Here is a 15203-nt window from a genome sequence, read left to right as displayed (position 1 = left end):
CTTTGTGACCCCATGGACTGTATAGTCCATGGAATTCTCCAGACCAGAATACTGGAGTGGGTAACCTTTCCCTTCCAACCCAGGGATCGAACCCAGGTCTCCCTCACTGCAGGCGGATTCCTTACCAACTGAGCTATGAGGGAAGCCCCAACAATTTAGAAATAATGCCTTACAAAAAGGGAGGTACTACAAAATCCTAACAGTTACCTACTCTTCTCTCACACTATAAAAATGCCAAAACCCCTTTCATGAAAAAACCCACTCCCCTCTGTCAGTATGGGCACAGGTTCCCAGGGCCACAAGAAGTCCAGGGCGGGTGGCAGCCTGGGTGGGCCATGGACTCTTCCCTGTGCAAGAGCAGGAGATAAAGGCCAGAGGCCTGACCTCTACCCCCACTGCCTTTCTTAATCATCTCATTTAAAGGCTCACTCCACCCCTCAAAAGTCTGAATTCTGCCTCCTCACAGAAAGTCCTGGAGAAGGCAATGGCACCCCACTCCAGTACTCCTGCCTGGAAAATCCCATGGATGGAGGAGCCTGGAAGGCTGCAGTCCATGGGGTCGCTGAGGGTCGGAGACGACTGAGCGACTTCACTTTCACTTTTCACTTTCATGCACTGGAGAAGGAAATGGCAACCCACTCCAGTGTTCTTGCCTGGAGAATCCCAGGGACGGGGGAGCTTGGTGGGCTGCCGTCTATGGGGTCGCACAGAGTCGGACATGACTGAAGTGACTTAGCAGTAGCACAGAAAGTCCATTTATTTCCACGTTTGGTATGTCAACACAAATAAATGGTTCTGGTTGAATGGCAAAAATACAATTTTCTTTAAAAATCTCAAACTTCTCAGAGTAAAAGTATAATAATACCCTTTGTTATGACACCAAGTTATTTGCAAAAAACAAACTGCCTAACTAAGAAGAAGCTGTCAGATCCCTATCATTGATTTCAGGTGCTCTATAGTATAAATACACACAAACAGCATTCTGGTTTGAAAAATAACATTATTTGAAATGCTCCCATCAAGGTTTAAAGAATTAGCTGGTACAGCTTTCCAGGCTAAGCAGTAACAGCACATGTGTACAAAAGTCAAGGAATAAAGAAAGCAACAAATCTTACTCCATCTCCAACAACCAAAAGCAGTCAAAATTTTCCGTCTGTGGAAAAAGGTTCTACTTAGAAACAATCTAGAAGTCCCTGAAGAATAATTACCATTTCCTAGACAGCAAGTTTGTTTTTCAAGTAGACTAAAGGCTAACCTCACAAAATCAGAGAATCAAGCTGAAATGCTCTGTAGTGGGACTGATAGTTCCCCACGAAACTCACTTAATTACACTCTATATGACCTTATAATAATCTCTAAGTAATTAAATGATTTTCCAAAAAGTTATGTTGAAAGTACCTAGTTTTCCCAAAAATTTAGGGTTCAGAGCACAGATTTTAAAATTCATCATGCTTCTTCAAGAGCTTTCACTTTCTAGGCTACAAAAAACACAGTAAGAAAAAGAAGTCCTTGGCAGCTTAAAAAACACAGGCTTGAAATAATACACTACTGAAAACAGGTAAAACAAAAAGTAACAGATAATCCATCATCAGTCAAAAACATACAGATTTTTGTTTTGGGCAGTTCCACCAACCAGACCAACGTTTCTAATCCACACTACCTAACATGCTAGTTTTGAAAAATATTGTGCATATTCTCAGAACTGCACAGAGAACCCCAGAAAACCTCAGCCCACGTGGACAGCTGCCTGAGCCTCCAGCTTTGGGAAGGCGAGGGTGGGGGGTCCCGGGCTGGGATTGTAGTCTGCGCTTTGGCCGTGGGTATTAAGGATGAAGCCGGGACACTGGGGTCACGGACTGGGATCCTGCCAGGATGATGGAATCAGGGTCTTGGTCTGATCGTAGGGAAGAACAAGGCCAGATATCGAGATCTAGGTCCTGGTTGTGGGAGGATGGACAAGGGCTCGGGGTCGGAATGAGGTTTAGAGTCTCTGGGTTCTGACTGTGCCCTACTGGAGGCTAGGACTAGGCGAGGTTCGCTGGCGGGGGGCCGAGTCCCTCCCGGTAGTGGGTAGGGGTAAGGGATCGTGGGTCAGAGTGGATTGAGAGTCGGTAGTCGGGATCCGAGTCCCGCCGGCCAGGCCGCACCCCCGCCTGCGCCCCCAGGCCCTGGCCCCACTCACACGCGCGGCAGCTGCAGCGGCGGCGCCCCGCGCCTTTGGAACACCCCGTCCACGAACACGCCGTTCTTGCCGAGGCAGCGCAGGTAGAAGTCGCCGCCCGCGTCGGGCCCGGGCTGCGCCGACGGCTCCGGGGCCGCCCCGCCATGGCCGCCGCCGCCCGGGGGCGTGAAGATCTCGAGGTGGCGCCGCGAGATGAAGCTCGAGTGGCCCATGCTCACGTCCACCGAGCCCTGCGACGAGTTGCGCCCGATGGTCACCGAGCGCTTCTTCATCAGGTACTCGAACTCGCGGCCCTCGAGGCGCGCCACGGCCCAGCCGCCCGGCGGCGACCCGCCGCCCGCGCCCCCGCCACCCCCGGCCCCGCCGCCCGCGGGAGGCCCCCCCGCGCCCGGGAGCGCCGCGGCCGCCGCCATGGGCCTGCGAGGGCCCGGGCCGCCTTCCGCCGCCGCCACGGAGCTGAGGGCCGAGCGAGGCCGCCGGCCGGCGAGCGACGAGCGGCGGCGAGGGGCGGGACACGCGCGGCGCGCCGCGGGCCGGCGCCGGGCCGGTGACTGACGGCCGCGCCCGCCTATAGGGGCGGTGCACGGCAGTGGGGCTACCGGCGGCCGACCAATAGCGAGGCACGCCGGCCGTGCGCTTGCACGTCGGCCGCGGCGCCCGACGCAGGCGCGGCTCCGGGCGGTCTGGAAAACCCGGGATGGAACACGGAGGCCGCGGAGCCGATGCGCGGCACCGCAGCGCGCAGTACCGCGCGTGGGGCGGGGGCGGGAGCCGGGCTGGGGTCAAGGTCGGCGCGGGCAAGCGGCGGGGGCCAGCATGCGCCTCACCCGGCCCAGCGCTTTGCAGCTGCTGTCACGCGCGCACACTCAGGCTTGGCCGGAGCCTGCCGCGTGCTGGTAGCTGAAATCCAGGCGTTTCCACGGTTGCAGTAGCTGTGAGACCCCAGCGTGAGTGTCTGCGGAGTGGTGGGGAGGGGGAGGGGTGAGGGTCCGCAGGGAGGAGGATGGGGAGGGTCCACGGGGGCGCGGGAAGGGATACGGGGAGGGGTGCAAGGGCGCGGACCAGCATCCGGGATGCCAAGGGCGCGGTGGGAGCGGGAAGCCTCGAGGGCCGCAGATCGGGCTCCGCTCACAGAGCCGGGCGCTTGGGGTTCTCTGTGTAACAACCCATTCTAAAGAAATGGAAATTAACGTATCCCTCTGAATGCGACATCTGCCTGTCTCATTGCCGTAGATGTGTTTGTGGTTACAGTACAAACCCCTGGGGGTTCACACTGCTTTGAGCCATAAGTGTGGCAGAGTATCCTAGACAGACGAAATGTCATTTTCGTTAGTCTCATACTTGGGAGAGATTTTAGGTTGTGATGAGACAAGAATGGAAATAATAACGGGGGAAACCTTTCATTCACAAACAAAGCACAATTGATCCAAAGAAAGAGCATCCCGTCAAGTATAACTGACCTGAGTTCGGAGTTTGTGCTGCGTGCTGTTGACCTTACGTAAGGCCGCTCACTAGAAACGTTCACTCGCTTTTCATTTTTTTTTTTTCCATCAACAGCGAGTATCCACCTCATGCAGGGAACCCAAGCCAGAAGGTATGAAGAGGGTGAGCTTGTCCCATTGCACTGATGTGTCTTAAGGATGTCCCTACTATGTAGACATAAAGCTCCTTGATGAAAAGATGGACAGTGCCCGGCAAGTGGAAACGGTAACTACCACATGGTTCTGAGAAGTAAAGCGATTACAGACACTGGCTCCAGATCAGAGGGGGTTTTGCACCATCCATTCCAAGTGCTCGGTGAACACCTGCTGGGTACCAGGCACAGGACAGGGTTGGACAGAGAACAGTAAGCAGGCCCCGGCTGCCACGTTCCAGCCTGTGTGAAAGAAGGACCATTGAGATGTGAAAGAACACCCATTGAGATGGAGGAGCAGCACCCAGGAGATGCTCTCAGGGTCTGGCCGCATTGCTGCTCTTTACATTGAGCTGCAGAAGGAAGAGATGTGAAGGAGACATACCCGAACCAGGGCTTCCAAAGCTTTGTTCTTTCATCCAGGGGCTGCGTCCATGCCCGACACAAATGCGGGAAGAGAGCACGACCACAGGCCCCCTGCCTGGTGAGGCTTATGGAGGACCCACAGTGCACGCGAGCACTTACAGGCACAGCCAGGGAGCAGCACAGAGAGCAGAGTGAGGGGATGAAGAGGCAGGCAGGAGGGTGGGGGTGGGGTGGGGAGGGGCGGACACCTCTGACCTGAGGCCTGAGGGGTGTGACCTCTGGGCAAAGATCAAGGGCAGCAGCCCAGAGGTGGGAGGAGGCCCCTGCATGAGGGGAGAGACAGCCAGGGAGCCGTTCAGTGGCTGCTGCTCCACGAGGCCACATTCTCAGTTTCCTCACCTGCAAAAGGGGCCCCGCACTGGCTGTTCTCATAAGCCTCTTCCAGCTCAAACCCTCCATTCTGAGGGGGCTCTGGGGCTACCCCTCTTGAAAACCCTCTTTCTAGAAAAAAAGATTCGAATAAGGCCTGACACTTCCAGTGTTTCTATCCGAGCTGTCCTGACAGGGGAAAGTGCTATCAGAATTGTCTGTGATTCGGTCAGTAAACCCTCCTGCAGCTTCTCTGCATGCCAGGTACTTCTCTAAGGACTGTCTCGATACCGGCTTGGGCCATCCTCACGATACACCTCTGACTGACAGAAGCTCTGACTGCCCGCATATTACTCCTAGGAGGCAGAGAGGTTGACTAACTTGCCCATGTCAGCAGAGCCAGTCTGCCCTTCATTACTTCACCAGAGAAACAAAAACAAGGCTTCCTGTGTGCCCTTCACAATAGAGAGGATGCGTACTGACAATAAAATAATCATGAACTTTGATACTCTTTAAGAAACAAAAATTCAGAGTTTTCACCAGTACTGGAACTGGTTTCTAACAGAATAATATGAACAATTTGTGATGAGAAGTCCTGTGATCTTGAGAATGTAACACCGGGTTTCATAACTTTTCCTACGGAAAAGCCTTCAGAAGCTCATGGTTAGACACCAGAGGGAAGCCAGACCCAGCAGTCTGTTTCCTCCCTGTCCAGCTCCTGCCCAACTTTCACAATTCTCCCCACTACTCCCAGGTGGCCTGGAGGACCTGTGCCCACCAGCCCCTTGGCACTGCCTGCACCCAGCTCTACCCTAACCACCACTTGCCCATTGATCCCTGCATTCCACCTTTGTTCATCAGCTGCCTGTACCCAGCACCCTCCCCCCACCTATCCAGTTCCTGCTTCTTGCACAAAGTATTCCAGTGCTGAGGCAACTCTGCTAGGCTCTCCAGGGCCCCAGACTTCCTACCGTGTGTTCTGTGACAATTAATAACATACTGCCTCCCTTGTATTGTTACTTACTTTCTGTACTGTTACTTTTCATGAGTTTGTGGTATATGCCTTGTCTCCCTGACTCTGTTACTGCAGACCTTGAGCTGTACGTCTGACTCACTCCCAGTGATGGGCACTCAGCACGAAGCTGCCTCAGGAAATCAGGCCACTGCATCCATCTGACTGGGCTGCTGGGCGCTTTCATCTCTGTCCTTGGCTGGGGGTAGCCTGTCCATCTCCACAAGATGGAAACAGCACTTTGAACTGCATGGAAAAAATGTACAGAGAGGAGACAAATACTCTTGGCCAAGCTTTCAGAGGAAATAGAAGGTATGTTCATTAAAATATGTCTCTGATGATAATCAGCACTGGAAATTCAAAAGGTGTTACCTTGAATAAATATTTTTTTCACATTTCTGACTGTCTTCTTTATAAAAAATACAAATACTATGGAGTAAATTTCATATTACCATAAGCTTTTTGCTACCCAGGATTCTGAGATGAATGAAATATTCTATTTGGGGACTTCCCTGGTGGTCCAGTGGTTAAGACTCTGTGCTCCCAATGCTGGGGGCCTGGGTTCCATCCCCAGTCAGGGAACTAGATCCCATGTGCCACAACTATGACCCAGCACAGCCAAATAAATAATTTTTTAAAATATTCCATTTGATCAAACATCCTTGACTCTGAGGCAGGAATATGGTTGTTCTTATGTTTCTATCTCAGCATCACAGTAGCAAGCAGGTAGTAGGTATTCCATGTATTTGTCAAACCATAGAGCTGAATTGAGGTCCACTTGGTAGAGAGACTGAAATTTATCATGATGATATCACTTATATGTGGAATCTAATATATGACACAAATGAACTTACCTGTGAAACAGAGTCACAGACATAGAAAACAGACTTGTGGCTGCCAAGGGGGAGGGAGGGTGGGGAGGGGAGGACTAGGAGTTTGTAATTAGCAGATGCAAACTATTATATATAGGATGGATAAACAACAAGGTCCCACTGTACAGTCTGGGGAACTATATTCAATACCCTGTAATAAACCATAACGGAAAAGAATAGGAAAAAGAATGTATATCTCTATATAACTGAATTACTTTGCTGTACAGCAGAAATTAACACAATGTTGTAAATCAATTATATATACTTCAGTAAAATAAAACAAATGTATCATATGACTATGAAGTTTCAAATAATTGTGACGCAATCACAACCACCTGACATTAAAACCTTACATGTATTTTCTTGACAATTCAGGAGCCATTTCACGATCTCATGGCGCCTATCATCATGATTATGAATACTGTTTCTTTCACTGCCATGCTATATGCAGAGAAAAGAAAAAGAACGCTTTGTGACCCCATGGGCTATACAGTCCATGGAATGGGGATCTTCCCTACCCAAGGATTGAACCCAGGCCTCCTGCATTGCAGATGGATTCTTTACCAGCTGAGCGACCAGGGAAACCTAAGAATACCAGAATGGGTAGCCTATTCCTTCTCCAGGGGATCTTCCTGACCCAGGTTTTAAACCAGGGGTCTCTTGCATTACAGGCAGATTCTTTACTAGCTGAGCTATCAGGGAAGCCCCTATATGCAGAGAAGAACCTGCCAACTTGAAGTTCATCCTGATTGGTTTAGTTAACTGTATTGGTACAGATCACTAAACAAAAGTAATGTATTCTTTAATATTGATTTGCTAAGTTTGTTATATAGCCCGATTGGTCTATAGAATCAGTATTATCCCACTCAAATCCCTAGTTGGCTTGCTTGTAGGAATGGACAAGCTGATTCTGATATTCATTGAGAGGTGCAAAGGATCAAGATGATCTTGAAAAAGAACTAAGTTTGAAGGATTTATGGCTATATTAATACAAATACAAATAAAGCTATAGTAACCAAGTGACTATAACATGCCTTTTCTAATTCAGCTTTTAACAAAAAGCTAATAAAATACAATATAGCTATAGTTTTTCAAATCAACATAAAGCTATACTAATCAAAATTGTGTGGCATTGGTGTAAGAGTAGACAGACCAGTGGAACACAATAAAAAGTCCAGAAATAGACCTCCACATATAGAATCAATTGATTTTAACAGAGGTGCCAAAGTTGCTCTGTAGGGAAAGGGCAGTGTGATATAATAAATATATACTTGGTCTCTGCCCCTGGTTCCTGACACAGAGCTCTTAAATCTCTTGGAATTTCCTGGGTATAGGAGCATCTTTTGTTGTCATGAGGCAACTCTGGACGAGCTCGTGGATGGGGGCTGGTCACCAGAAAGACCAAGCCAGCGTTAGATGCCAAAGTTTTAGCCCTACCACTGTCCTCTGGGAGAGGGACTGAAGATTGTTAATCAAAGATGACTGTATGATGAAACTTCCATCAAAGTCTAAATTATGGGATTCAGAGAGCTCCCAGGTCAGTGAACACATGCATGTGAGAAGGGAACTCTGATCCCACATGGGCAGAAGCTCCACTGAAACCCCTTCTGAGCTGTATCCCTTGATCTCCTCATCTGGCTGTTGAGTTATATCCTTTAGAATGTCCTCTATAATAAGTCCATCAACATAACTATTTCCCTGGGCTTTGTGAGCCATTTTATCAAATTATTGAACCTGAGGGGGTCATGGGAACGCCTGTTTGTAGCCACGAGGGATAGAAGTGTTTAAGTATGGGGACCCTGTGGGCCTACTACTTACAATTGGCGTCTGAAGTGGGGACAATCTTGTGGGATGGGGCCCTCAACCTCTGGGGTCTGCAGTAACTCCAGGTAGTTCCTGTGAGAACTGAATTAAATTGTACGTAGCCCACCTGGCGTCCACAGAGAACTGGAAATTGCTTGGTATGGAAAATCCACACATCTGGTGTCAGAAGTGTTGTGTGTAGGGAAAGTTTTTCTTTAGGAAGTCTACTCAATAAACTGCTGGAATAACTGGATATCTGAATGATCATAATAATCAGAAATGAGAAATCTGACCTGTATCTTTCACCATACAGAAAAATTAATTTGAGATAGATCATAGAGCTGTACGTAAAAGCTGAAACTATCAAGCTTCCGAAAAGGAAACAGGAAACTATCTTTGTGTCTTTTGGGTTGCAGGACCCCAAAAGTGAAAACCATAAAAGGAAAAAAATGGGTAAAAGTTATGAAAAAATAAATAGGCAAGTCTTTGAACAACTACTTCATAAGAGACGATATATGAATGATCCATATACTCAAGGAGAGATGTTTGATATCACTAGTCATCAGGGAAATGCAAATTAAAACCATAAGAATACTGGAAGAATGGCGAAAATTAATAAAACCAACCTTACCAAGTGTAGGCAATGATGTGAAGCAATGCAAACTCTCCTACACTGTCAGTGGTAATACAAGATGGTACCATCACTGCAAAATAGTCTGGCAGCTTCTTATTACTTTAAGACTCTGAGTTTCCAATGCAGGGGGCACAGATTCAATCCCTGGTTAGAAACTAAGATCCCACATGCCACACGGAGTGGCCAAAAAACAAGTTTTTAAAAAATGAGACATGCTTATTACCGTTTTTTATTATGGTAGAGGGCAGAATCCTAAGCAGTGGGAGTAGCTCATGTGAACATTCTGAGTGAGTGTTGTTCTGGGCCTTTCCTAGTGAGTAGGCGGAAGATCAACCCTGATCATTTTCCTTATTAATACATAAAGTATTGATTAACTAATTAGAGAATGAACGATAAAGAATTATAAAGTGAAGAAGAAAGTGTTAGTCACTCAGTTGTGTCTGACTCTTTGTGACCCTGTGGGCTACAGGCCTGTCCATGGAATTCTCCGGGCAATAATACTGGAGTGGGTTGCCATTCCCTTCTCCAGGGGATCTTCCTGACCTGATCTTCCTTCCTGATCACAGGGAAAGGCCCAGAACAACACTCACTCAGCTGTTCACATGAGTTACTCCCACTTACTAGGATTCTGCCCTTTTCCATAATAAAAAAGAATAATAAACATGTCTCACCTTTTTAACTTTTTTTTTTCCGGTCACACCCGTGATTGAACCCGGGTCTCCTGCATTGCAGGCACATTCTTTACCGTCTGAGCCACCAAGGAAGAGAATGAATGATAAAGAATGATAAAGCGCCCACGCCCCCTGCATTGGAAGCTCAGAGTCTTAACCACTGGACCACTAGGGAAGTCCCACGTGTCTCACTTTCGTAATGACAATTTTAAAATACAATTAAGGTTGGCAAACATAAGTAGATCACTTAAAAATTGGTAAAATGTTTTAAACTCCATTTGATTTTTGGAAAGAATGAGTTTTATAGGTGAATACTACATTCCTAGTTGAATTTCATTCATTATCAAAAGCTTCAGAGATAAATCTTATAACACCAATTTAAAAAATACTGAAAATACCCTTAAATTTACTGATATTAACTGGGCTGGAAAGTATGTTTCCAATCCTCCACCACCAAAAGCTCTTCTCCAGAGACCTCCCTTAGGTGATTTGGAAACTGGTGGGGCTGTATTAATACTTTATGTATTAATTATTAATCCTTATTAATACATAAAGTCCTACACACACACACCACAGACCCCTACCACATAAGTGTAGCTCTAGCCATTCCACCCCTAGGTATTTGCCCAAGAGAGAAGAAAGCAGATGCCTGCAAAATTGCTTATTTAAGAACGTTCATAACAGCTCTATTCATAATAACCAAAGTGAAAGTGAAGTTGCTCAGTCACATCCGACTCTTTGCGACCCCATGGACTGTAGCCTATCAGGTTCCTCTGTCCATGGGATTTTCGGGGCAAGAACACTGGAGTGGGTTGCCATTTCTTTCTCCAAGAGATCTTCCTGACACAGGGATTGAACTCAGGTCTCCCACATTGTAGGCAGACACTTTACCATCTGAGCCACCAGGAAAGTCAGGCTCAAACAACCCAAGTGCCTTCAACAGGCACGTAAGAAACAAATGGAGGGGCTGAGCACAGCGGGGCAGGGGCACCTCCCGGATTCCAGGGAGGTGGTGCAGGCTCTCTTGTGCCCTTTTGTGCTTCCTCGTATCAGCATTTTGTGGAAAGTGTTTTGAGTTTCCACAGATCAGATCAGATCAGATCAGTCACTCAGTCGTGTCCGACTCTTTGCGACCCCATGAATCGCAGCACGCTGGGCCTCCCTGTCCATCACCAACTCCTGGAGTTCACTCATAGACTCAAAGCCATCGAGTCAGTGATGCCATCCAGCCATCTCATCCTCTGTCGTCCCCTTCTCCTCCTGCCCCCAATCCCTCCCAGCGTCAGAGTCTTTTCCAGTGAGTCAACTCTTCGCATGAGGTGGCCAAAGTACTGGAGTTTCAGCTTCAGCATCATTCCTTCCAAAGAAATCCCAGGGCTGATCTCCTTCAGAATGGACTGGTTGGATCTCCTTGCAGTCCAAGGGACTCTCAAGAGTCTTCTCCAACACCACAGTTCAAAAGCATCAATTCTTTAGTGCTCAACCTTCTTCACAGTCCAATTCTCACATCCATACATGACCACAGGAAAAACCATAGCCTTGACTAGATGAACCTTTGTTGGCAAAGTAATGTCTCTGCATTTGAATATGCTATCTAGGTTGGTCATAACTTTCCTTCCAAGGAGTAAGTGTCTTTTAATTTCATGGCTGCAGTCACCATCTGCAGTGATTTTGGAGCCCAGAAAAATAAAGTCTGACACTGTTTCCCCATCTATTTCCCATGAAGTGATGGGACCAGATGCCATGATCTTTGTTTTCTGAATGTTGAGCTTTAAGCCAACTTTTTCACTCTCCACTTTCACTTTCATCAAGAGGCTTTTTAGTTCCTCTTCACTTTCTGCTATAAGGGTGGTGTCATCTGCATATCTAAGGTTATTGATATTTCTCCCAGCAATCTTGATTCCAGCTTGTGCTTCTTCCAGTCCAGCGTTTCTCATGATGTACTCTGCATAGAAGTTAAATAAACAGGGTGACAATATACAGCCTTGACGTACTCCTTTTCCTATTTGGAACCAGTCTGTTGTTCCATGTCCAGTTCTAACTGTTGTTTCCTGACCTGCATACAGATTTCTCAAGAGGCAGGTCAGGTGGTCTGGTATTCCCATCTCTTTCAGAATTTCCCACAGTTTATTGTGATCCACACAGTCAAAGGCTTTGGCATAGTAAATAAAGCAGAAATAGATGTTTTTCTGGAACTCTCTTGCTTTTTCCATGATCCAGCAGGTGTTGGCAATTTGATCTCTGGTTCCTCTGCCTTTTCTAAAACCAGCCTGAACATCAGGAAGTTCACGGTTCACATATTGCTGAAGCCTGGCTTGGAGAATTTTGAGCATTATTTTACTAGCGTGTGAGATGAGTGCAATTGTGCGGTAGTTTGAGCATTCTTTGGCATTGCCTTTCTTTGGGATTGGAATGAAAACTGACCTTTTCCAGTCCTGTGGCCACTGCTGAGTTTTCCAAATTTGCTGGCATATTGAGTGCAGCACTTTCACAGCATCATCTTTCAGGATTTGGAATAGCTCCACTGGAATTCTATCACCTCCACTAGCTTTGTTCTTAGTGATGCTTTCTAAGGCCCGCTTGACTTAACATTCCAGGATGTCTGGCTCTAGGTCAGTGATCACACCATCGTGATTATCTGGGTCGTGAAGATCTTTTTTGTACAGTTCTTCTGTGTATTCTTGCCATCTCTTAATATCTTCTGCTTCTGTTAGGTCCATACCATTTCTGTCCTTTATCGAGCCCATCTTTGCATGAAATGTTCCTTTGGTATCTCTGATTTTCTTGAAGAGATCCCTAGTCTTTTCCATTCTGTTGTTTTCCTCTATTTCTTTGCACTGATCGCTGAAGAAGGCTTTCTTATCTCTTCTTGCTATTCTTTGGAACTCTGCATTCAGATGTTTATATCTTTCCTTTTCTCCTTTGCTTTTCGCTTCTCTTCTTTTCACAGCTATTTGTAAGGCCTCCCCAGACAGCCATTTTGCTTTTTTGCATTTCTTTTCCATGGGGATGGTCTTGATTCCTGTCTCCTGTACAATGTCACGAACCTCAGTCCATAGTTCATCAGGCACTCTATTTATCAGATCTAGGCCCTTAAATCTATTTCTCACTTCCACTGTATAATCATAAGGGATTTGATTTAGGTCATACCTGAATGATCTAGTGGTTTTCCCTACTTTCTTCAATTTCAGTCTGAATTTGGCAATAAGGAGTTCATGGTCTGAGCCACAAGGTCATTCAAATAGAGCAAAGCTGGAAGTGTGGTGTCTTCAGATCTGGACGTTCCAGGTGCAGGAATTTACAAGTTACCAGCACAGTTGTGCTTGGTTGATTCCTGCAGGGTCCAAAATGGAAATTCACATAGTTGTAATGTACATTAGTGGCAGCCGCCTGAATATACTAGGACACCCACACATTAAAGAAATGAAGGGGTGACTCTGCCCAGGTGTGGTAATGGGGATGTGTGTGCCCCATAGGGCTGATCTACCACCTACTCACCAGGAAAGGCCCAGAACAACACTCACTCAGCTGCTCACATGAGCTACTTCCGCTTATTAGGATTCTGCCCTTTTCCCTAATAAAAATAATCAACATGTCTCACTTTTTTTTAACTTTTTTTTTGCCGCACTGCACAGCATGTGGGATCTTAGTGTACCAACCAGGGATTGAACCCATGACCCCTGCATTGGAAGCTCAGAGTCTTAACCACTGGACCACTAGAGAAGTCCCACATGTCTCACTAATGTAATTGCAATTTAAAATTACATTTTCATTAGAGCACTTAAAAGTTGGTAAATGTTTTAAACTCCATCTGATTTTTGGAAATTGAATTTTATAGGTGAAAAATAAACACATTCCTAGTTGAATTGCATTCTTTAAAAAAATGAGAGCTTCAGAGATAAATCTTATAATACCAATTTAAAAAAGAAAATTCTGAAAATACCCTTAAACTTATTGATATTAACTGGACCTGAAAGTGCGTTTCTAATCCTCCTCCACCAAAATCTCTTCTCCAAAGACCTCCCTTAGGTGATTTGGAAACTGGGGGAGGCATGATCACTCTGTACGCCTGGGGGCAGAAAGCAGGTCTGTGGGTGTGTCCCTATGTAATTCTTCACACATATCATAGAAACCATTACATACTTGGCTATGTGTACAGTACTTACCTCCTGGATTACGGCAATGGTCCTGGAAAGGCAGCCCTTAGAAGGTGCCCTGGGGCAGGTGGCCCTGCACAGGCTGCCCCCTATGCCTCTGTGTTCTAAGGCATATTTACCTAAGTTTGAGAAGAACACCAGGGACGGCCTGGAAGCAGGAGATGAAGGTACGAGGCGCATGCCCCTTGTAGTGACCAGTGTCCCAGGGCCAGCCAGGTCAGTTGCCTCAGCATCATCTCCAGTCAAGGACGTTAGCGTCCCCCAAAACACAGAAACATGGAAACGTGCAAAACACAGCAGGACAGAAAATTCAATAATAGCTAAAGGCTGTTTCTGAACAAAGGAGCTTCCGTTGCCTGGACTCAGGGGCCCCAGCTCCAGTACCACTCCACCTGGGCTGTAGCTTCTCAGGGTTTGTCTAAGCATCCCTGGTCCTCTCATTGCCTGAGCTCTAAACCTCTGGGGAAATTTTGATTCATGGGTTACTCATCACCCATTCATGCATTCATTTTTTCATTCATTCATTCACTAGCTTGTCCACTCATCAAACATTCCTCATGCTGCGCCCAGGGCTGGATGCCCTGGCCCACAGGGAGCAAAGGGGACACAGGCCCTGCCTTCATCAGGCCAGGAAAGGGAGGCAGCCTTGATTCAGGACTCCTCACCTGGACCAGCAACCCTCACACATAGCTCCCTTCCCCGGGTTCCCCTCCCCTCACAAGCTAACCAAGCCACCTGAATGGAAGACCCAGCTCCCATGGTGCCTCCGTCAGCCACCCCAGCCCCCTGCCACACAGTGAGAACTGCTCCTCCCTTGGACCTGCTTTGTACCCACCTGGTTTCCATCTCACAGTCTGAGACAGTCATTATGCACATTATCCCAACAGGACTCTGAGCTTGGAGGTGGAGCTCCTGGTTAGTGCTGGCCTGATGCAGAGTAAGTTTGGGAAAGTGACATAATGAGTGAATGATTATATTCCAATCAGTTACTGTCCACTGGCCCAGGCGGAAAACTTCTCTGAGCCTATGGATTGAAACACAGAGGACCAAGATGAAAATCTTGCCTCATCCTGCTGGCCCTGGGTTAGGGATAAGAAATTGAGAGGAAGCAGGCAGCAGCAGCAGGCAGTCAGAACATGAGCACGGAAGCTGATGCAACTCTTCTGTAGAGAATTCTGATGGCAAAAATCAAAGTTAAACATGTCAATTCAACATCAATGCAGAGCTACATCCACAGGAGAAACTGTGCTTCATTTAGGAAATAAAAAGATGCGACACAAACCCTGGCTCTAACAAATCAAATACCACAATTGTTAAAAGTGGGCAAAGAAGATTTCTTATGTTGGATAGTGAGCTACAGAGAAGTAAGGAGGGGCTGGAGGAAACCACGTGTTTCCGGACAAGAGCTGAAAACATCAGTATGAACTCAATTCAACCTTCATATGACACAGCAAAAGGGCCTGAATAAATTCATTTTCCTGTGGTGGAACTCCTTACTCATTCA

The 15203-nt window shown here is 47.0% G+C and overlaps 1 protein-coding gene and 1 long non-coding RNA gene across 2 annotated transcripts in view; one reads left to right on the top strand and one right to left on the bottom strand.

Annotated features, from left to right (window-relative positions):
- Positions 1–2610, bottom strand: part of FOXK2 (forkhead box K2) — a 53174-nt gene extending 50564 nt beyond the window's left edge. The window contains exon 1 of the mRNA XM_006053383.4: positions 2183–2610. Within this exon, the coding sequence (XP_006053445.2) occupies positions 2183–2595 (413 nt within the window). The 5' untranslated portion in view covers positions 2596–2610. The remainder of the gene's footprint in view (positions 1–2182) is intronic.
- A 240-nt stretch (positions 2611–2850) lies between these two features.
- LOC102408728 lies at positions 2851–5957 on the top strand. Its single transcript, XR_327090.4, has 3 exons — positions 2851–3129; positions 3740–4299; positions 5641–5957. It is a non-coding gene; the product is annotated as an uncharacterized LOC102408728 (long non-coding RNA).
- Positions 5958–15203: the final 9246 nt, after the last annotated feature.

The sequence above is a fragment of the Bubalus bubalis genome, chromosome 3 (assembly GCF_019923935.1).
Source record: "Bubalus bubalis isolate 160015118507 breed Murrah chromosome 3, NDDB_SH_1, whole genome shotgun sequence".
NCBI lineage: Eukaryota > Metazoa > Chordata > Mammalia > Artiodactyla > Bovidae > Bubalus > Bubalus bubalis.
Note: the sequence above shows the minus strand (reverse complement) of the source record. Positions and strands in the feature narration are given on the sequence as shown.